At 33.4% G+C, this 25,193-nt stretch overlaps 1 protein-coding gene across 1 annotated transcript in view; it reads right to left on the reverse strand.

The window, feature by feature from the left end:
* Positions 1-2,249: 2,249 nt before the first annotated feature.
* Positions 2,250-25,193, reverse strand: part of LOC144851978 (leucine-rich PPR motif-containing protein, mitochondrial-like) — a 37,168-nt gene continuing 14,224 nt past the window's right edge. The window contains exons 12-26 of the mRNA XM_078709656.1: positions 24,731-24,768; positions 22,991-23,060; positions 21,404-21,525; positions 19,111-19,201; positions 17,772-17,835; positions 16,871-16,953; positions 13,838-13,944; positions 12,075-12,227; positions 10,707-10,814; positions 10,152-10,291; positions 7,949-8,034; positions 6,702-6,906; positions 5,645-5,876; positions 3,555-3,714; positions 2,250-2,769 (exon numbers count right to left, since the gene is read on the reverse strand). Coding sequence (XP_078565782.1) covers positions 2,603-2,769; positions 3,555-3,714; positions 5,645-5,876; positions 6,702-6,906; positions 7,949-8,034; positions 10,152-10,291; positions 10,707-10,814; positions 12,075-12,227; positions 13,838-13,944; positions 16,871-16,953; positions 17,772-17,835; positions 19,111-19,201; positions 21,404-21,525; positions 22,991-23,060; positions 24,731-24,768 — 1,826 coding nt within the window. The 3' untranslated portion in view covers positions 2,250-2,602. The remainder of the gene's footprint in view (positions 2,770-3,554; positions 3,715-5,644; positions 5,877-6,701; positions 6,907-7,948; positions 8,035-10,151; positions 10,292-10,706; positions 10,815-12,074; positions 12,228-13,837; positions 13,945-16,870; positions 16,954-17,771; positions 17,836-19,110; positions 19,202-21,403; positions 21,526-22,990; positions 23,061-24,730; positions 24,769-25,193) is intronic.

Here is a 25,193-nt window from a genome sequence, read left to right on the forward strand (position 1 = left end):
TAAAGGTGTCAAATAACATAAATAAACGAGAGCTGATTTTGTCCACTATCAACCTGCTCTCATACATCCAACATATATAGTACAGGAAAGATATGCTCAGAATTAGTGAAAGGTTAAAAAAATTGCAACATAATTTTTTTCACCACAATGCATTTCTATAAGGTCCCTATATGAACATACTAAAAGTCTAGAAAAATCCAGGTAGCGGAAATAGGTTTTTTTATACAAAATGGCCGCCAATGGCGAAAAATTCATAAAAATGAACAAAAAACATATATTGTATATCTAATTACCACTTGATAGCAGTTTTTATAATGCTTTTTATATTTCTTTAGTGTCAAACATTTAAACTGCAATATACATATTAATTTAAGTGCTATTTAGCAGCAAAAACACACATTTAAGTATCAAGATATCACCACGGTTATAATAATAGACAATGTAGTCCTATGCATTATAATGCAGGACTATGGTGTCTAATAAAACAGTTCATTTACATTTGTACTGTCACAACAATAGAATTATACAATCTTACAATCTATTAATCCATTCATTTTCATTGTCCAGTTATCATCCTCTGTCTATAGGTAGGAATTGAGCATGTGCTGATGCCGTGGTATTCTTCACAAACAGTGGTACTGGTGGTAAATTTGTTATCAATGGATACATCACGCCATTTGTAACTTTCTATCCCCCAGTCTGTGGGTTGAAGAGTATTTTCTATCCACTGCTGTACCATGGTAATATACACGCAGGGAATGACATTTTGCAGCATTTGTTGTTGGGGGAATAGACTAGTGGCCCAGTAAGAATACCTGTACATGTGGCATTCTCAGGTACGTCAGCTTCACCAGGTATGCACTAAGCTTGCAAGACAGCTGGTAATTCAAGTTAGTAAAAAACGTTGTGACTTGATAAAGTATTAACTTGATCCAACGAAAAATCATTATAAACTCCGAGAACACAATATAATAAATGAATATATAAACCACCATATAAAATCAAATAGTGAAAAATCAAATTGAAAACAGGAGAGAAAAAAAATACTGTGGGTCGACAGTTCAAACAGCGCCACGACTCAGTAGTTCATTGATTGTAATGTTACTTACGATTCAAGACAGTTTCGTCTAGCTGTAAGTTAAAATTACTGGTTTACAATCAATGAACAACTACATATCAATTTACACATTGGATTACAGAACCTAATTCACTCACCAAAAATGCATATAATATTTATAAATCCCAGCCAAAAGAAAGTTATGGAAAGAAATGGGACAATCCAATTTAACATACCAGTTTGTGAAAAACACCTATTCGGGGCAAATCGATTAACCTAAATGCGCTTTAGTCGTCAATAATTATCTAACTCAACTTAATTAGTAAGTAGGCCTAATTGTTTTCAATTGTTGGTACAATTTAGTAGAAAGTATGAACCCATGATCAAAACCATTGAGAAAAGGTTACATGTTATTTACTGAAATGAAAACCTACGTCCTTACGTAAATTTATACATACCCTCTTGCAATTGCCCAGATGTCTCTCAAATACAGGAACTTTGGCGTAAATAACTGGAAATTGTCAAAATGTACACAGAGCGTATGAATACAAACACGATGTAATTCTGTAGCCATCAAACATGGATTGTTTTCTTACAACAACGTCTTGCAATTAATATTATATATAATATATATTTGTTGTACACTAGAATTTCTATAGACCTATTATAGTTTTTTTTATAGAGCTTTTACAGAGTTTTTATAGAATTTTTATACAGCTTTATATAATTAGGTGATCATTTAGAATAAAATGATCACCTATTGTTATTGTATGAAATCTTTATTCTTTATTTCTCTCTGTACAGATTTTGTGTAACAATTATCTCAAAAAGTTGAATGTTGAAGATGACAACATCAGCACAATATCTTTCAAATTATTTAACTTAATCCTAATAAGCTTTTCAGCGTGATCAATCACCCGTGACGTCATTTATACGCCATTTTGTGAAATCAAATTATCAATCATATCTCCATAACTTGTCATAAAATATCAATAAAATTCACTATAAGTAAACTTCAGGTGAAGGGTAAAAATATTAGCAAATAAAAACTTACGTGTTTCAAGGTCATGCATGTGAAATTGCGCATTAAAAATTTAAAAAGCTCCAAATTAAGTTTTGATCAATTTAGAGCATGAATTAGGCTATTTGCATGTTTCAAAAAATTACTGCACAAAAACAAATCACTCAAATATCATATTTCTCATGTGTGATTTTATTATAAGAAGTTTTTAAGACAGATTTTGTAGTTTCAGTTTCCTTAATACATATTTTAAAACTAGCTATACTAATAATGTTGCCCAATCTTATCCTTAAAAGCGTCCCCAGTTCGTTGTTGCTTTTGGGTTAATGGTTGGGCAGTTCAGTTAAAAATAAGTAAAATTTTTCTTTCAGCATACAAAAGAAAGATCAAAACAAAGAATAAAATAAAGAAAACAACCTCAACAATAGAGTAATTTTTACAGTGTAATTTTCCTAATTGTAGGTAACCAAGAGGGTGTAATATTAATATGGAGAAATATAATTATATTATGATATTTATACGTCTTACTGACTTGCAAATTCGATTATCGCTGGTACTTCATAAGGAACTGGACGACCATGCGATTTCAAAACATTTGCAAGATATCGCAAAGTACGATCTGATGGGATTACTTCCTCTTCCTGCATGTCAGTCCAAATTTGAAAGCACTTGTCAGGATCTCCATTTTTTGCTGAAAATAAGGATAAAAAAAAAAAAAACTAATGATTTTTGTCGTACAAAACAACATTCAAAATTAGGTATTTTCCATGCTAATCAAATACGAAAACATGTGGCCATGTAAGCCTAAAAATGTATGCAGGGCTTAAATTGGCTAAATCAAATTGGATTGCCCAAGACATTTGCTCCTCTAGGTTGACATTGACTTTGAGCAATCCTGGTGAAGGTTCAGGGTTAAATGAAGAGAATGTTTGATAGAAAAGCAGGTGATGAAGTGTTGCTTATGTTACCCTTCCCAGTCAATCATCTGAAAAATTTGTTGGTCCTTACAAATTATTAGAGAAAGTTAGAGAAGTTGTTAGATACTCCAGATTGAAATGTTGATACACAGCAAGAAATAATAATTGTACTCTAGTTTAAAGTGTGTTGTGGAAGAGCACTTGAAAGGGAATCAATTTTAAACTCTCCAAGGATCTCTAAAAGTCTAGAAAAGATTGTTAGGACATTTTAAGAGTCTGTATCATACTTGATTATATGTCTGAATTTCACCAATAAAACAAAACAAAATCCATATAATATAGATAATAACATGAAGATATTGCAAAATGATTATGATTAAGAATGATATCATCAATGCCAGTGATGTTGGTTCTAGTGCTGTGTTGGTGCTGACAGATGAGAATATTAATAAAATAACAACTTTTGTTTCCTCATTTATTTATTTGACCAGTATAAAATCAATAAAATAAACAAAAAACAAAAACAAAGAAATGAAAAATGCTGGGCAAAGTTACTTACCGTAAAGTTGCAAAAGACAAAAATAAAGGTTGTCTCTGTTACAATTGTACAAATCTTTGGTGATCTCAACTAATTTTTCCATCTGTTCTTGCATTCGCTCTGCAACACATTTTTCTGAGTACCAATGTAGTCTGCCTGGTCTGGCAATCATCCCTGGTGTCTATTTAAATAATAAAAACAGAATACAAATTTTAAAGTTTTATTGCAAATTTATAAACTGTTATATAGGGTGTGTTCTGTTACAACTGCTAATGTTGAATAAACTGTTAATGTAGAAACCTCCAGCTAATGTAGAAACACCAACAACTAATGTAGAACGGCCAACAACTAATGTAGAACAGCCAACAGCTAATGTAGAACAGCCAACAACTAATGTAGAACGGCCAACAACTAATGTAGAACAGCCAACAGCTAATGTAGAACAGCCAACAGCTAATGTAGAACAGCCAACAGCTAATGTAGAACAGCCAACAGCTAATGTAGAACAGCCAACAGCTAATGTAGTAACAGAAATTGCCTCACAGCTAATGTTAGACTGGGCGCCCAGGGAATTTATTCATGTGAAAAGCCACAAAAGGTTTGATGGACTGATTATGTAGATATATGGCCAAGATTCAATAATCAATATTGCTGCCGGGTCCTATCATGTAAATTTACCTTGGGGACACCAAATGAGAGGGGTAAAAAATGGATTTAATCATGTGAAAAGCCACATGGATAAAAATTGTTGGACATCGTTCTCATATGTGTATACAATGTTAAAACAACAATGACAGCAACTTTATTCTTTACGCAAAGTTGTGTCTTGATCTAACCGGGTTCCCATTTATACACCTGGGTGGAGAGAGGCAAACGTAAGTAAAGGTATCTTGCCCAAGGATACAAGTAATGCGGCGAGAGTTGGATTCGAACCTTGATCTCACGATCAGTAGTCGAACGTCGAACACACTGCACCACACGCTCTTTTCTGTGTAATCCACAATTTGAAAAACCGAGAGAGGCCTAATTCCCAAAAACCATCAATTCAGATTCTGATGTATTTGGGAATCGACCAGCAGTTGATGGCCCGCTGAACTACGTCAATCTACTATTATATTAAGACTGGTGGTATATAGGTTTGTAATGACTGTTTTGATGATACTGGGTGTTTGTGCCCTGTAGGTCTTGCCATGCTACCAAAGGACTTTTAATAATAATCCTCATCGGCTGCCTGTGTCTGTTTTGCAATTGTAAATTGGTAGTTAACATTTTTTTAGATAATTTTAATAATATTTTCTAAAGAAAGGGTGTTTGTGCCCTGTAGGTCATATCATGCTACCAAAGGACTTTTAATAATTATTATATCAAAATTTTTAAAGCGTCAATTCAAAGACCGAGGTACAAAATCAATGGCGCTATGCATGTTAGTGGTCGAAAAAGTAAGTTTTTAGCAATTTTTTAAATAAGGCAACAGAAGGGCAGTGTTTAATTTGTGCGGGGAGTGAATTCCAGAGTGTGGGTGCTGCAAAAGAAAACGATCTATGACCAAAGGTTTTAGTAGCTATGCGTGGAACAGAGAGTAAGAAATCATCAGATGATCTAAGAGTCTGTCCAGGAACATAAATGGTGATTAATTGACAGATGTAAGCAGGTTGGTTAAAAAGAAGTGCTTCAAATGTAAGGAGCAAGATTTTAAATTTGATCCGATTGTCAATGGGGAGCCAGTGAAGTTCTCGAAGAACAGGTGTAATGTGAGAGCAACGGTTAGTGAAGGTAGTGATTCGAGCAGCCGAGTTCTGTAGTCATTGAAGACGATTAATTTGAAAATTCGGAAGGGCATAGAACATAGAATTGCACAAATCAAGACGAGAAGAGATAAAATCATGAATGATAGAGGATGTGGAGCGTATAGAAAGAAAGCGTCGAATTTGTGCCATACCAGGGAGAATTTTTTTAAACAATCGTCCTCCCCAAACAATTTCGAACTTTGACAGAAAACTATTTTTATTTGACCTAATATCAAAGAAAGATAATTTACTGCTGCACAATTTTAGATAAAATAGGTAAAATATCTTATTCATCTGGAGTACAGTAATGATATTAAAACTCACATCAATAATTTTTTTTGCTTCTTCAAATTTTCCAGTTGTCAAAAATGCAAATGTCATATCATATAGCATATTAATATCCCCATGATGGGAACTACTGAACTCCATTCCTTTCTGCAACATATCCTTGTCACCATCATTGATGAGATGTACTAATATGTCATGGAAACTTGGCATAAATCCATACTTTGCTTGGCACTCTTGTATCCATGTTAATGCGTTCTCCATGTCCCTCCTATGATGGTAGTAATATTAATAATAGCAGTAATAGTAATAATAGTAGCAATAGTAGTAGTAATAATAATAGTAATAGTAATAATAGTAGCAATAGTAGTAATTACTAATAATAATAATAATAATAATAGTAACAACTAGAGGGTACTCCGAGAGTACAAACCTCTGCCTACTGTAAAATTCCTCTACATAAAATTTCCCTGGAAAATATATATATATTTTTTTTTATTTCTTTTATGAGTTCTAAGTGTAAATAGGCTAACTACACCATACAAAGTTGTGGATGAGAGTTTGGTGTAATGGTTATGTATCTAGCCTCTCACAGTTGAGATCGCCGGTTCTGGCTGGTTTTTTTTTTTTTTTTTTTTTTTTTGTGGACCTTGATCTTTGACCCTGACCCTTCAAAATTTAACCACAATTATATGATGAGTCATTGATCATTGTGGCTAAGTTTGGTGAGAATTGGATAAAAACTGTGGTCTCTAGGCAGTAATATATAATAGTTTTTTGTTAGTTGTGACCTTGATCTATGACCTTTTCCCCTCAAATTCGAACTCGTCCGAGCTTTTGAGGCATAGATCATTGTGTCCAAATTTGGTGAGAATCGGATAAAAACTGTGGCCTCCAGGCTGTTCACAGACACACACACAAACGCACACACACACGCACACACAAACATACAGGGGTGAAAACATAACCTCCTTGGCGGAGGTAATAATAACAAGATCAATCAGAGAGAGAGAGAAAAGGGATCAAGATTCAATCTGTCTTAAGTTTTGATGTATGACCTCAAATTAGTAAAATAGTTTTGGTTTGATATACTAACTTGTTCATTAGTGCAGTTACAACTGGTCTAAGAACGTTGTTACTTGAATTGACAATGTTGTTGTCAATAAATTTATGTGTCAGCTGTTTGGCCTCTTCGAGATGTCCACCTTTGGCTACATTTTGAAGAAGAAAGAATACTCGTCTTTCTACATTGTCAGTAGAAGTGCCATAATCACGGATATCGTCAATCAGATCCAATGCAACTGAAAGAGAAACAGATCTAACTGTAAAAATGAGGATTAATCGTAAAAGTCTTTGGTAGCACGACTAAACCTACAGACCACAATTTTAACTACTTATTTATGACTGCAAAACAAGCACAGGAAGCAGATGAGGATTATTATTAAAAGTCCTTTGGTAGCATGGCAAGACCTACAGGGCACAAACACCCAGTATCATCATTGCTTACATCATTTATCAAAACAGTCATTACAAAGCTATATACCACCAGTCTTAATATAATAGTAGATTGACGTAGTTCAGCGGGCCATCAACTGCTGGTTGATTCCCAAATACATCAGAATCTGAATTGATGGTTTCAACCACATAAACACAAGCTAACTTATGTATAACTTTAAATGCTTCACAATGAAGAATTGTATCAATCAACCTGGGAATTGGGCCTCTCTCGGTTTTTCAAATTTTCTTGTGGATTACAAAGAAAATGGCATGTGGCGCAGTGTGTTGGACGTTCGACTACTGATCGTGAGATCGAGGTTCAAATCCAACTCTCGCCACATTGCTTGTATCCTTGGGCAAGATACTTTACTTACGTTTGCCTCTCTCCACCCAGGTGTATAAATGGGAACCCGGTTAGATCAAGACACAACTTTGCGCTGATTACTAGTAAAATGAGCATGAATGATGATGTAGGACTAATCAATTGAAAAATTATATAGGGTTACTTAAATAATCAACTTAGTAAAGATATAGTATGTGGAAAATTGGGTTAGACGAGGCTGACATACAGTTGATCGAGGAAGTTGAAACATATGCTAGTCACCTTGTTCGCACAATACAAAACCATTATATGCTAACAATCCTGCTGTAACAGGAAATCCTCCACACATCGTGCTGGTCATCTCACATCCAAACCAACCAGCGGTACCCATGCCAACTTGGACCCCACTTTTGAAACAATGCTCTGATTTGCATTAAATACCAAACCATGCCCGATTAATATAAATTTGTTAACATTGGAAATTGGGACGGTTGGCAGGTGCATTTGAATACCAGAACACTTACCTTCGATTTTACTTTCTTTGACAGCTCCCTCAATAAGTAGGCAGTATTTTACCATGTCCAGCTTAAATTCAGGAAATTTGGCTTTTCTAAACAAAATATTAAGCATTATTGAAATTTCATCATGGAATGAAATAAAATATAACTAGAACGGTTGTAATCGTAATTTCATCTATGCTACACTGTATATAACATATACAGTGTATTTTGTAAATAGTGTTATAATACCGCAATGATATAGGTACAATTCAGCACTGTAAACATATGTAATTCATGTCATAGGATGGCGTAATAATTGTCGACGTTCACATAGTTTAACATATGTGCCTGTTACATACGTGTCCGCGGATAACCCGAACTCGTCAAAGAGACGAGTTCAAATCTAGTTATTATTTAATTGAAATTCGGTCTACGCATTAAACATGGTTGTTTTTTTGGTATTTTAACGTACGATCTATTTGAACATATAATTAATTGGAATCAATATCAATCAATATCAACACTAACCATGGTGGACGTGTTGTGATATGTTTAAAACCGTGGTTTCATTTTTATTATTTATTTGAAATTTGGTCTACGCATTAATCATGGTTGTTTTTGGTATTTAAAGTCGGGTCTATTGGAACATATAATTAATTGGAATCAATATCAATCACTAACCATGGTGCATGATCACAAAAACAATTTAACTTAATCCTAATAAGCTTTTCAGCGTGATCACTCATCCGTGTCGTCATTTATATGCCATTTTGTTAAATCACATTATCATTCATATCTCCATAACTTGTCATAAAATATCAATAAAATTCACTATAAGTAAACTTCAGGTAAGGGTAAAAATATTAGCAAATAAAAACTTATGCGTTTCAAGGTTATGCAAATGTTTTTGCGTGCACGATTCTTAGAAAGCATAAAAAATAAAACTTGTTGTACAAATCATAATCCTTAGTACATTCACCGAATTTGAGTCCATTCTGACTAAAAATGATGCTATACGAGCACGTTAAAAATGACAAAATGTGCACCTTATTTTCACAAAATTGCTGTAATGAAAATAACTCGTCATAATTGTTTTAACTAATTCTGGAAGCCATTGAGTTGTAGATATAAATTCATATAACCATTTGACGTCATCAACTGGCCACTTGAATTAAAAAATTAGGATTTATTAAATCTTTTTTTGTAGGTTATCACATTCAACAGAGCGCATCTTGGTTATTCAAGCCCGATTTTAACTCTAATTTCAGTAATTATCTTTCTCTTGAGTTGCCATAATTTTCATTTTAATAACTTCATCATGCCTAAAAACTTGAATATGTCGTGTAATTTCACCTTCAGCATATATTTGAATATCTCACAGCTCTTCAGAATTAAAGGTGACCTTGATGATTATAATTTATTATGAAACCTGATGAAATATAGATATGAATTCATATAAAAATTAAGCCTATCGAATGTTGTGACGTTATATAGTCAGTTAAAGTTAAAAAGTAGTTTTTTCATTTCTTTAGTCAAAGTTATAAAAATTTCAAAGAGCGCGCACTGTGCTTCTACATGCCAAATTTTCTTCCAATTCTTATATTTTTTTGCTCAATTCATTATCTTTCGATATTGTTATCTTCAAGTTTATTTTGATAATGTCATCATACCAAAAAATTAGAACATGATGTGTGTCCCGTAATTTCACCAATGCTACACTGTATATAGATATACAGTATAATTATACTGTACATATTGTATTAGAGTGAATATAAATATATATGAATTATTTGACACAAAAATGAAACCTGTAACATCAGCCATTACAAAGATATAAGCTATTTGAATATTTTAACCGCCAACTTGAAAAGGCCCATAAAAGACCCCCTACGGGGTCACAGGTTGGGCAACAACGTTTTTCTGGTTTATTTTGACCCACTAAAGATATTTAGACAAGTTGCCAACTTTAATCTCAAATTACACATGGGACCCTATTTTATGACATCTTTTAACCCGACTACTTCCTCTTTTTCCTCGTAGTCTAAGTGTTCTGAGTTTGTGTAATTTGTTTTCTGTTTCTAAATTTTTATATGCGATGTCACAGAAATAAAAAAAATTTTAAATAGGGTTTAAAATAAATAAAGAGTAAAAGAGTCAAAGTCAAATCAGTGTTCAGTAGTGAACCAAATAAGCGGTGTTCTGTGAACTGAGCAACAGAGTAACTTACAATTCTTTCCTAAGTTTAAGTGCTTCTTGTTGGTTAGAATTTAAGCTACACACTCCAATAAGTCTTGATAGTATACCTGCTGCAGGTTCGTAACCAGCATCATCCCATTCTGCCTTATAATTCAAGGCCTTTTCAGTTTTCTAACAAAAATATGACAATGTATACAGTATAAAATAAATCGTTTGCAAAAGGTTAATGATTTATAAAACAATGATGAGACAGATTATCGTAACTAGTTGATCATGTTAAAATGGTGTGCCGATAATTACTAAAAATAGTCATTAAGTCATTGTTGGTTTGATGATCACTAGTCATCTTAAATGGTGCAACCATAAACCAAGGGTATTTTGCATAGACTTAAACCTTTTGGATTTAAACCTTCTATTATGTCACTTTTTTAAAAATCTGTCATTGAAAATATTCTCACTTTCATTATTGTTTTATGTTTTTCCGGAGCCACTAAGTTGAAAATCTAAATGGAAATGAAATGAGTTTGGAACTGAATATGGATTGCTACTTAATTAAGACAAAAGAAACATGACTTTGTAAGCTTACGTTTGTTTCACAACATGCTTCTATCAGTCTTCTTAAAACAGGCCTATAATTTCCATCTTTAGCTTTTAGTTCTTGTAAGTTGCTTTCTAGTTGTTCAATGTTTTCAAGCTTTAAAAATTAATGTATAGAAATATTACTTTACCCTAACCCTACACCCCTGGGTTCGCCCCTGATGTGGCTACATTCTTGTTCATACTACTGTAAATGTATTTTCTGCCACTAAATTAAAATTTAGATCCATTTCATCGTATAAAATATCCATATAACGTTATAGAAATCCAGGGCTGGAAGAGAATATTTGTAAATTGGCAGACTCTGCACCATAACTTTCACACTTTATTGGCAGTCAGCAGTGATTTGGCTCCTCGACGAAGACGAATTATTATTTATACCTGATAATAATATTATTATTATTAATGTAGACTTATTGATGGAAATTCTTCTGTTAATTTAAACAACCTAGGCCTAAGTCAAGATTTTGTGCGAGATTTGTTTTTCTGCTCGGTGGGTTTTGGGAGATTCCACTTTTACATGGTACTGTGTTAAATGTATTATCAGGTACAGTATTAACAACATTAAATATTCTCAACATTCGATAAATAAATACAGAACATTCATTATTTATCGGCGCACCTGATGTGTAATAATCAATGGCAAGAATACAAGCAAGTGTGTTATAAACAATTATAATACATACCGTATTGTTCCTAATAAACGCCCCCCCCTTCATTTTTTGTTAACACACCTTAGTGCCCAATCTATATAAACAGAGGATTCTCACGTTTAGAATTGGTTTTCAGCCCGGAAAGTCACATTTTTCAGCGACTGTGATAACGATGTACGCTAACAGCGTGACAAACATGTAGGCCTACACCGGGCACTGGACGTTTTTTTTTAATTCGCGACAACATACATCGCTGGTCTTTAAAAACCAGGAAAACAACGGGGATCAGACAATCGCATGTTTATTCACACAACACGGAATTGATACAAGGCGTCTGGTTCATGAAGACCTTTCGAGTTGTTAGAACTTTTCATCAAGTTGAGGGCGGATGTCAATAAACTACGATAAACATGCTGTGTCTGTAATTGTGAAGGACGACAACGAAGAACGCTGCATCGTCGGCCATAAACGCAGGCACAGTAGCATAGCAGGGGGTTTGGAGGTACCCTGTGAACTTATTTGTTGCAAAAAAACATTGATTGACCGTCTGAAGCAACTAACTTGTTAAGGGTAGGCTAGGTAGGCCTCATATAGGGCCTAGGCTCTATTTATGATTTTTACATTTCACCCCTAACAAACGCCCCCCTTTTTAAAAAATGCAACGCCCCGGGGGCGTTTATTAGGAAGAATTCGGTAATACATACATCTTTTGCTGAAAAGTTCATTCTTCCAGTTGCAGTAACTATTCCATCGTCGGGGTTTACAGTCATTGCTAAATTCGTCTTTAAACCACCAAGTTTAAGCTGGTCGAGCATAGTACGTATACGGCGAAACTTGTTTGCAGAAATTACTATTCCCTATAAAGATTAAACACAAAAATCAACTTGTGTTACAGTATATTACATTTCATCATAAGGACTATCAGAAGATCTGCTGATACAAATCAATAGATATGCTAGATATATATGTGGTACGTCAATGAAATGTCAACAAAAAAAGGCATAATTGATCAAATGTATGATTGATAAAAAATTTACATTTGTGAATATAGTGTCAAAAAATTAAAAAGGATAAACACAGGTTATTCATTCAAGGTCTATTTAAGAATTACCCTCTAGTACGTGGCCACGGATGGTTCTCGAATATATAAACTGGAAATTGTCAACGAAATGCTTTCCACACACAATACAGATATGATAGAATGTACAGTAGTTGAATATAATTGTACCCATCATCATATGCCTAAAAGCTTAAGATGGATTATGTGAAACAAATGCAAAGTCTCATCAAAAAACGCAACACACATGGGGCAATAATAAATAGGCACACAAATAAATATTTACACACTGCATTACAGAACCTCATCCACTTACCTACCAAAAATGCATATAATATTTACAATCCTAGCCAAAATCAAGTTGGGTATGGAAAAAAATTGGACCAAAAGTCCAATTTAACATACTCGTCTCGAAAGATATACTATGTTCAGATGTGTACACTGGACCTACGGTTTATAGTCCTTATCCGAAAAGACTCATTCTACCACCAGAACCATAGGGCCCTAGACGATGTTAATATGGCTAGATATTACGGTTCCACTGTCTTAACTGCTTGGCCACTCACTCGCTACAATATAGTCAAGATTAAAAAATCAATATTGCTGCCAGGTCGTATCCTGTAAGTTTACCATGGGGACATAAAATGGGAGGATAAAAATGGATTTAATCATGTGAAAAGTCACACAGATAAATGTTGTTGGACATTGTCCCCATATGTGTATACAATTTTAAAACAGCAATTTATCCTGTATAAGCCTGTTCACATGTATGGAGTAAGCCATGGCGTACGCCTTCCGTGTGAACTAGGCAGTGGCGTTATTAATGCAACTCAACAGCTACATACCCCATCTTAACTAACGCCACGGAGCTAACTCCAGCAATGTTTGAATGATTTTTAATTCTTGTTTTTTTCTGTAAATTTTATTACTGATATAAAAACAAGCTATTTAGCTGCTCTCTGCTCTTCGATCTAAAAGCGCATGAATTGTTTAGGGTGAAATAAAAGTAAAAATGACCAAAAGCAGCGTGTTTTTCGGGACAGAATTGATTTAGAAATTAAGTGCTGACTATATTTCAAGAAATGGTTAAAAAAACAAAAGATTGTCATCAAGACAGTGTAAAATCTAAAAAAAAACCAAGGGTTTAACTTTTAAAACGTAAATGTGGTACTTGGACTTCTTTGTTTAACTCCATTCATTAATATAACGAACGCCGTACGTGTAAACACATGGATTACCTTACCGCTTGTGTAAGCCACGCCATTCTTACGCCGTACATGTGAACGTACCTGAGACAGTATTTAGAAGCCCCAAGTGACCACTCTAAAATGATGTTAATCTAGTCAAGAGCACTTACTAGAGACTAGCAACTACACCTGAACATGTTACAATTGAAATGATTCAACTCACATCATCAACAAAACTGTTGAAGAGTAACTCCAAATGAGGTCGCAAACGAAGACCATCTTCCTCAGTTATGGCATCAATTAAATTCATTAAAATTAAGCCAACATATTCTGTGGAAAAACAATAATATACAATAATATAGTAACATAAAAATATATTGGGTGATCAAACATGCAGGAATATTGGGATGCGTGTCCTTATTCTTCACAACACAGATTTGATGGTTTCTAGGTCCAGATAATGACCGACAACACATCTGTTGACATGATCCCGGTTGGGCTTGGTCCTTGCAAGCCCTAATGAATGCTTATGAGTTGAGTGGCGAGAACATTTGTGACAGACAGGGCAAACCCAGGGAAAAACTACTATTTAGGTTATATGCATTATCATGCATATAACCTTATTGATTCTGTCAGAATCTTTATTACCTCCGCCAAGGAGGTTATGTTTTCACCCCTGTATGTTTGTGTGTGTGTTTGTGTGTGTGTCTGTGAACAGCCTGGAGGCCACAGTTTTTATCCGATTCTCACCAAATTTGGCAACAATGATCTATGCCCCAAAAGCTCGGACGAGTTCGAATTTGAGGGGAAAAGGTCATAGTTCAAGGTCACAACTAACAAAAAACTATTTTACTGCCTAGAGACCACAGTTTTTATCCGATTCTCACCAAACTTAGCCACAATGATCAATGACACATCATATAATTGTGGTTAAATTTTGAAGGGTCAGGGTCAAAGATCAAGGTCCACAAAAAACTAAAAAAAAAGAAATAAAAAAATAATAAAAAACCTCAGTGGGACTTGAACCAGCGATCTCAACTGTGAGAGGCTGGGTACATAACCATTACACCACACTGTCATCCACAACTTTGTAGTGTGCAGTTAACAATATTTACACTTAGAACTAATAAAAAAAATGTAAAAAAAAAATATTCAGGGGGCATTTTATGTAGGGAATTTTACAGTAGGCGGAGGTTTGTACTCTCGGAGTACCCTCTAGTTTATTTATTCTTTCCTTAGCACTATTTTGTCCGTCAATTATCTTGATATCAGTTTATGTATCTAGCTAAGTCAATTTTTCAGAGTTTATTCCTAATGGCCAGGAATCGATGTGGTTATGTTTTCATGGTGCACAATCAAAAATGACGTGGTCTACGCGCGATTTAACGAAATCCATTTTGTAATCATATCTTCACAAGCATGAATCACAATTAAACAAAATTTGGTACTCATAACATTTCATCATATGGTAATACAATTACGTGCGTAATTTTCAAAATTGTCAAAAAAATTTCGATGAAAATAGACTATGTTTCACTTTCAGGCAATTTTAAGCGTTTCTAAAATGTCCATGAGTGCACAGATTTTTGCAGTTCAAAATTGTTACATTTTTAAAGACTGCATCATAGTAACAAATTCATTGCGGTATGTAATCAGCACCAAAGTGGTTACTGCATAGTAAATACACGGAGGAATCTTTCTACAACTTAAGTTGTGTATGGCTCAGTGGTTTGTGCTCGTATTCAAGGTACTGAGATCGAGTTTCACCTTGGGAAATGAAACAAAATAAGATTATCCGTATTGTTTGTTAAATTTTATTTCTTAGTGTATAGATTATGCACATGATTTATAATGAAATCTAGATAAAAAGTAACTTATGTCTTTATTATTATGTAAAAAATGTGGTTTATGAAATTATGCGCAGAGGGATCTTTGATCGGATTGTGATACCGGCTATTGTATTTGCGTTAGCAAGATGATCATCTTCATATATTATAAATAATTAAAGATTCTGAGAAAATCAATATATCTTTTAAAAATCAATTATCTTTATTTAAATCAATGCATATAACCTATAATTCGTCATAGTGGCGAATTAAATCTAGTTTTTCCAAAGAAAATTGATGAAATACAGATTAAATTACATTAAAAGATAAAATGACAAATCAACAAAAAACTACAGTTTGAATGTGGTTGATGACCTAAAACTATTACAGTGTTAAAACAGTATAAAATTGTTTAAAAAATACACACAAACAAAAAAGGTACAGTAGCTCGGGAAACTTAATGTGTAATTGATTAAAGATAAAAAATGAAGATTAATAAAATCATAAATTTTGTAGTTTTAACAAAGTCAATCACTTCCATGAAAAAATGACAAAATAAATGATTAAATTAAACCAATCTCACTATGCAGTATAAATTTCTGGCGAATTTTACATGTGCGAGTACCATTTCCGGCCATCTAGGGGTGTCATTTAAAGCCCCATTCCCTACGTTTTTTAGATCTAATTTAAGATCACAAACTATATTTAATGTAAAAATAATACTATATGGTCCTATTGCGATAACTTTTTTCGTCTTTAAACGGTTAAAAATGTGAAAAATAAGTCGATTCTAATAATTATAGCGGCCCGCTATAAATCCCAAAATGCATTGCGCGCGGATTGATATTTTTGTTTTTCACCTGTAATTCGCCCACTTTTCGATCGATCGTGAGGCCAAAACAAATGGAAGACTCCTAACTTTTCAGCGAAAATACCGGGTTTTCCCCAATTTGTATCAACGGAGTCTGGCAAAAATAGAAAGACAATTAATGCAGCAACTATACAACATCAGGCTAGGTATATAGCTCGCGTACGATGTTCGTACGTTACCGATGTTTACCAGCTAGGCCTACAAAACTAAGCCTAGCTAGGCTAGGCCTAAGACCGTCCACGAGAGGTCGATCGCCGCGAGCTACTTAGGTAGTGCATTGTTTCTCACTTTTTATCATAATTTACCATAAAACGTACATTTAAGACAAGAAATGACATGGTTTAATGTTTTTAAAGTGATATATATGTATTATTTTCCAAAAAACGTCCAAAATTGCAGGGAAGGGGTCTTTAACAAAATTAAATAATACTTTTATTAGTGTTCTGTGTTTTTAAATCATTAAAATTTCAAGGACTTTCCATGACTTTCAAGGAATTTAAGGACACGTACGAACCCTGCATAAAGCTACAAATCATATGTGAACAAAATGGGATAATACCTGGTTTACTCATCGATTCACTTTCCTCAAAATGAGACAAGCTATATTTCCACAACTTCATCAAAGAATGAACATCAGGATTTCTGAAAAACAAAAACACTTCATAATCATCTGTAAACCTTTTTTTTTTTTATTTTTTAAGTTTTGGGAGTTGGGGGAGATACACGATAAAACGATACACAGAAAAAAATCAAACTAATATTCAATACAAAAGCATTCTCTTCTCTAAGATGTGCTTTGCGGTTTGTGCATGTCCCGTCCAAATTTCCCAATTCTCATTTTTTCAGTCTTATTAAACTATAAGCATCCGCATGATACAGTTACCTAATTGCTTCCGTTCTAAAGGCATGGCGCGATACAAAATCATAATTCCTGAATGGACTGTCATATGAGAATTTTATTAGGTGATCATTTAGAATAAAATGATCGATCACCTTGTGATTGTATGGATCTTTTTTTTCATCTTCTGTGTTATTCTTTTTTCTTTCCACAATTTTTGTTTGCAGGATATCTCTAAAACTTGTAAGCATAACAAATTGTAACTTTACCACTCTGTAATGCACCGTGTTTATTGCTGGGTAGGGTTTTAGGCGGAGGGAGGTACTTATTCGAGGGGGAGGTTTAATTTTGTAATATGGTAACATTTATAAACAAATATCGAACTCTGGCGAGAATTTGGGTCATAGATGATCATATCCAAGTTTGGTGTGATTTGGATACAAACTGTGGCCACTGTAAACAAGCAAACAGGGGTGAAAACATAACCTCCTTGGCGTTGGTAATGAAGGCCCTGATAACATTTAATGTTTGGTTTGCTCGCATAAGACCACTCGTTTTATCAGTGGTCAAATAAATCATTTTTAAAGGATGAAAAGAAATTATATTAGTTATTGGTACTTACTTGACAAATCCTTCACAGATGTTTGTCCTAAATAGTCCAACCTGTATATTAGGATAATCTTCAACTGGAAAAAAAAAATAATTTGAACTGAAATATACATGGGCTTTTATATTTATTATTATTATATATATATTTATTTATTATTTATCTTAATGTAACTATAGTGGGCCTCCTATCACAAGCCCCTTGGGGTTTCTTGGAGGTTCCTTTTATCGTCATTAAATGTATTACTCTTTCTTTTGTTATGTGTGTTGCATTGATGAATAAAGAGATTGATTTGAGAAAAAAAAAACATTGTATACCTGTACATACTACAAATATATAACACTAATATATAACACCTAAATAGATTCCTGTCATTTGATTGGACGATTGTGGGTCACATGATAAAATGTAAGTGTTCAACAATAGCTCCACATTGTGCAGTGTATTCCGATTTTAACCGGCTGGAGCCCTATCATTTGGTGAACAAGATAGGCCTACCAAATCTGAACTTTTTGAGACATTAATTGTAACATCTATCTAAAGAGAGAGAGAAAACTATTGCTCCAGGCGAGATACTTATATCGGTCTGGAAAAGAACGTTCACGTATTTACATAGGCTATGTAATATAACTATATATATAACAATATAACATTTATAGTATTATCGTCCGAGTACCGCGCTCGCAGTAGGCTTTTTCCTGATTTGACGGAAATAAAATAAGACAATATCCGTCAAGTGCAGATAACTAACAAAAAGTATTGTGTACAATAGGTGATCTTTTTAAGATAGTATAAAATGTGGTACGCTTTTTAAAATCTAACTGCATTTTATGTTTATAAAAACAAGGCCATATACATGGCTGCAGTCGCGTGCTCAAGTTAGTGAGTGACCGACATAGTGAGCTGTAGAGTCGTGTTACCCGTGACTAAAAACTATATGGGCCTATTGCAGTAATTGTTTTAATCTTTAAATGGCAAAAATGTTTTAAAAAAGTTGATTCTAATAACTGGGTATTCACAAAAAAAAACAATTAATGCATCAACTAGACAACGGCAGGCTAGACCTATACCTAGCGTATGATGTTCGTATGTAATCTTTGTTTACCAGCTAGGTCTAAGACAAGAGTACATTTGATGTGAGCTACTTAGGTAGTGCATTGCTTTTTCTCAGTCTTTTTATCAAAATTAACCATAAAATGTACATTTAAGACAAGGAATGGCCTGGTTTAATGTTTTTAAAGTAATATGTATGCATTTTTACAATACTTAAAAATTGCAGGAAAGTGTCTAACCTAACTGTCTAATTATTTATTGACTCAATAAACATAAAAAATAGAATACAAAATATTCAAACCTATTTGGTGAACATTTGCCAAATTTCCTTTACTGGCTTCTTGTCGGCACACAGCAGTAAGAAGAGTAACATCAAGGTCAATACCAATTTCCTAAAAATAAGCACAAACAAAAAGTATTTGTAAAATTGACTACTAATACTAAAAATGTGAGAAAAATGTTGTTTTATATTAACATAATTAAACCAGATTCCTGCAGGGACCGAGGCTCCTGTGTGATGTTTAATAAGCCAGGTCACAGTTAGCTCATGCAGTGCATGACATCATAGGTCAAGAGGTCATTTGTGATAAACAAGTCTCTCGCAATGCAGAGTCACAAGGAAAGCACATTTTATTGTACTATTGATGAGCAAACAGCGAGAAAAGAAAATCTATTTAATTTAATAATCCGATCAAAATAAATGAAGATCAAGAAATATCGATTGACAATATAAAGCTATGGAATGTTGAAGCATTGAAAAACTTTCTTCGATGTTGAAAGTTTCGGGATGAAAAGAGGAACTAGTCAATTTAACGAGTTAGTTATCCGCCACGTGCACGTACTCTAGAAAATGCGAACAGAAAAAGATTATGACCTGATAACAATGTTGGTGCTAAATTCTGTCTATTTTGTGCCTTATAGTATATACAGGTATAATACTGTATATCTACATACCGTTTACCATAGTTTAAATACTGGACGTACATTTTATTCAAATTTGTAATGCACGATAACGTCATCAAAATTAAACATGAAGAACAGTTACGGAAGATAATTGTTTTAGCAACAACATATTAAAATGTTGAAGAAATTCTGACACATAGAATCGAGATGCGTGCTCTTTTAAATGTGATGAACATATGACGCAAAAGAAGAAAATCCGATTTTTAAAATTTAATTGGCCATATGATGACGTCACAACATCTGATTGATGTTTACATGAATTCGTATCTACAATTCAACAGCTTCTAGAAAACGTTTTAATCATGAGTATCACTTTTTATTCCGACAAGCTATAACATATTGAAATTTACTGTAAAGATGAAAATAAGTGACCCACCCAATTAAAATAGTTGTAAATCATGCGAAAGATAAATGATTAACCTAGACAATATTAAAAACTGGGGGAAAATGGAATACAAATAAGCGAGATGCGTTCTATTAAATGTGATGAGCTATGATGAAATAGAGAAAAATCCATTTTTTTTCATTTAAGTGGCCATTTGATAACGTTACATGAATTCATATCTACTCATTGCTTTCAAAATAAGTGGGTCAACAGTCTTCCTGAAGCGCTATAATAGATTTAAAATAGGCATATTTTTTCATAAATTTGCATTAAATTTGCAATTTTTAAGCGCACGGTTTTTAAAGTTTAGCGTGCACATGCGTCATTATTCTGCAATTAAAATTCATAAAAATCTATCACAGAAGGCATGAAGAACAAAAATCAATTGCAAAACGGCCTTTCTATGCTATGTACAAGCTGTGTGCACGCGTGCATGCAACGGCATAAAATATTGAACATTTTGAAATGCTCAAAATGTCTTGAAACATATAGAAAATTGATTAGAAATTAATTTTCTGCATTTTAAAATTTTAAATGAGCATGCGCGCATAACTTTGTGGGAAACATGTCGTTTTTAATCCACAGAAAGTTGACTCTTGATATGAATTAAATTTTTAAAGTGTCAATTCAAAATGACTTTTAATCTATGATCAATCATTTAAATTCATAAAATCGTGCGCAAGTCACGTTTCATATTCATTTTATTGTGGTCTGAAGAACTAAGATAAAATTTTATGTCGCCTTTAGGTCGACTTTTGTTCATGCGGATGCGGATCATTGCTGATCAAAACAAGCATACATTTCGCGCTCAACTTTTTTTACAGAGAGAGAATAAAAGGGGAAACCCTGCATGCCTGTGTCCCAGTGGTACGGTCCATCCCTGCCAAATAACAATTATAGTGTTGAGCGTAATAGTGTGCTAAATGCAGCAATCTTTCCTGCGACACACAGCAGAGCGGAAGTAAACAAAGCAGAACCGATAGACTGTGGATGGCCCAGCTTACAATTAGCCTAGTTTGGTCATAATAAAATGCTTTACAAATGTCACCAGGCAGGTAAATCATTGTAAAATTATTATTTTCCTTTACTAATTCAAGGTCGTCAGGCTCCTATGGACTGGTTACACATGCAATTCTCTATTGAGAACTCATTGCAATATGGGAAAAATATCAGAGTGGGCATTTATTAGACACAATATGGTAGTTCAAATATATTGCTATACAGAGAAAACAAAACGTTCTCTAACCTTTAACTCCTGAATGATATCTTCAGTGGATCCTTCTATGGCTGGCAGTATATACATCTTTATCATGTCATTTGTAATAGGTGCTTTCATCTGCACTGCTGCTTTCAGCAAATTTAAAACACCTAGCAAAAATCATTGCACTGTTTAAAAGTCTTTTACAGGCATGAGAACCAGTATTCTGAATACTAATATCCAGTGATTACCCAACACAAACCATTCCATGTAAAAATCCAATGTAAAACTAAATCATTCATCGTGAAGTTCAATCGGTCGTCATCAATTCAAACAATTCATTGTCAAGTGAAATCATTCATTGTCAAACCAAACCATTTTTCGTCAAGTCAAACGATTCATTGCAAAATCATACCATACACGAACAAGATAATATAATGACCGACTTTGAATATGGCATGATACCAACAATTGTGCTAATGATTCCCGGGACAACTATGAAAGGCTGCAACTTTAACCTCACTCAGGATATTTATTGAAAGGTATCAGCAGCATACCACAGCAACCAAGAAGTTAAGTGAATAATCGGGTCTCTGATGGCTTTGTCTCTCGTTCCCAGAAACTTTCTTAGCAACCTCTTTACCTACACAGTCAACCAAATGCCCGCTGGCATAACTCATACAACTTTTGACATAATAAAAATGGCGCTCTACGCAAATAATTACACGGGTACGCATTATATTTGAAATTTCAAAATGCGCACGATTAATTTCTAATCAATTTTCAGGACATTTTGAGCATTATGACAAGTATAAACATATATATTGCGAACAATTTGACACCAAAATTGGCTCCCTACGACAAATATTTATTAATTTATGTTATTATAATATAGAATAAACGTATTAAATTATGTAAAACATAACTAAACTTCCGGTCATTTTCAAGCAATATCATCTGTTAAACTGAATATAAATGGGAACAATTTGCTCCTATTTTTAATTCTCTCCGGTCTGTCGTTACTTAGATAACTCAAAATTGCTAAAAATGGGCTTTCCGGTCAATTTTACAAAGAAATTTCTGTTAGAGCTAATATAAACATATACATTGTGAAACGTCCAGTATTTCCAGAGATATAAGCATGTTTTATAAAAAATAGCGGCCATTTTGTTTATGGCAATTATGCAAATTGCTCAATGCTGACAGCCGTCCAGTAAAAAAAATCTTCATTCTGATGGTATCGAAAATTAAAATCCATCAAAAAAAAAAATATAAAAAACATTGCAAGGTTAAACCCCTTGGCTGCCGGACTAATTGGTTAGGCCGTTTTTCAAACTTTGAACTTCAATGCTAAATCATAAATGTTTCAAAAGTGTGATGCCAGGCCTCATATTTTAAATAAAACTGTAATCATACTGATGTCAAGAAAAGTCAACAACGGTAAGCTACAAAAATGCTCTGATGTCGAGAAAAGTTGACACATTAAGACTTGCTCAGACATAGGTTTAGATATACAGATATTTCAATACCTTCTAAGCCCTCTAAAACTATGAGGTCAAGGGGTAAATTTGCTTAAGTTACATAATTTTTAATAAATAAAATAGCCTGGTGAAAACCAGAAATTCTTATACATACCTTGATTGTTCTTTTGACTGGCCTCAAATACCATTAATGGATAGAAGTAGATACCTTTTATCGGAATTTCCTACAAGAAAGACACAGAGAAAAAAATAAAGCAGTCAGTGCGACCTATGAAATTAAATTGTGTTTTTTCCGATTTTCTTTGATTTTTAATGCAGATAGCTGAAATTGGCTCTATTGTCCCCTGAAAAATTTAGGCCTAAGCATAGCCTAGAGATTCAAAATCTAAGATAACCCACTGTATATTTTAAAAATAACATTTTTCCAAAACAAACATTTACACTGCTGGCACGGTTTATAACGACGCCCAGTATTTAAACAAAAGCATTTCTTAGATCTCATAAGCCAAGCACACTTTCAACAATGCATCAATAATAGTAAGGTGGTGTTCACCAACGAGGTGAAAAAGACTTGCTTTTAAATGAATTTTTACATGAAACTTGTTTAGTGAAAAAAAATGTCTACCTTAATAACAGAATTATCATAGGCCTACAGTAGGTGGTTAAACGATCACGCTTGAAAAAAGTGTCTAGCATTACTCATTGTTTATATTGAACATAGGCAGGTATTGGATATCCCTAGATGATGTACGCTCGAGATTTGTGTATACCTTAATATTAGCTTATATAGCACCCTCTAGGTAATTTAAAATTATATATAGCATGCCCTCTATTGTTTACCCAAAATTTCGGTGTTTTTTTTAACTTGGGACCTCTGGATTCTTGTTACTGTAGTACGGGGGCGACTAGTTGGATATCGTGGTATCTAACTTTCACTCTCAGTTAACAAGAATTTGTTTTGTGAATCGTTCTTTTCGTTTGTAACAGGCATGTACAGTAATCATAACTAGATTTAATTCATCACTATGACGAATTATAGGTTATATGCATCGATTTAAATAAAGATAAATGATTTTTTAAAAGATATAATTTTTTCTATGATGACATCTTAAAAAATTTTAAAAAGTGACGCACTGTAAAAGTACTGTATATACTTTACACTTTAATATATAACATTTTGAAGAATATAGGTTAATGTTAAGTTTATTATTTTGGTCCAAGAAAATGTTAGTTTTTTTTTTATTGTCAAATTAAAAAAATATATATTTATTATGTAATTAATGACAACGTAATCAACATTTTTTCTATTATTACTTTATGCAATGAAAAATAGAGCAAAAGTTATTTTCATAAATCTAAGTTTTAGGTACCATCCGTAATCTGAAGTACGAAAACAAAAAAGTATTGCTAGAACACATTGAAAAGATCTTTGAAAATGGTGATACGTACGCAAATATTTATGATTACCATACAGTATAAACAAATGTACAGTAGTAAGTAGGTGTATATAACTGAAATACAATGACTTTGAGACACAAAACAAAGGGGTTAGGGATTATCTTAATCTTTTATCTCATCATGGAAGAATTATAAATTCCTTCATGGGCTTATATACATTAACACTTATTTGTTTGCCTTTTATACCGTATAGATTAGTACCACACTAAACACACACAGCGATCGAAAACTCTAGCTCTTATTCCGTAACAAAAATCATTAATTTAATTATCCAACTGTTAATTAGTATACTGGTTTTCTTTTTAGAAATCAGTATGTATGTATAAAGTATGTACCAATTTTCTATATCATTGAATAAAGTTCTAAAAGTTATGCGCGATTTCTTGAAATGTGCCCTTACGTAAATTTATATATAGATGAAAATAAGTTCACATACCTTTTTGTGCATCATCTCCAACAGAGACAATGTATAATCTAAGAAAAAAAATACAGCATATATTTAAAATAAAATTTATGGAAAAATTGCGTGCCAATATTCTTTTTGGTTAACATTCTATGAGTGGCTTATTATATAATTGTTTTGCAGCAACTTCCGTACTCGCTGTATGTATATCAGCTGATGAGACCACCACCGATAAAGAAGGACCTGAGGCGGTGAGAATACAGGAGTATCCATGTCTCTTGCTGTGGCCCAATATGGACAGTTGCAATCAACTGTTAATATTGTAAATTAGTATCAACAACAAAGCACAATGCTAATGTAAATTACTGTTTTATTATTATTATATTGTTAATGTTCTCTACTGAACCACTTTGGAAATCAAACATGCTTTAGCACTGGAAGTGTCATTCAGTATAAAGACAGAATGAATAAATATTAAAACTGAGTTTCGCAAAAC

This window comes from Antedon bifida, chromosome 9 (genome assembly GCF_963402885.1).
Source record: "Antedon bifida chromosome 9, ecAntBifi1.1, whole genome shotgun sequence".
Taxonomy (NCBI): Eukaryota; Metazoa; Echinodermata; class Crinoidea; order Comatulida; family Antedonidae; genus Antedon; species Antedon bifida.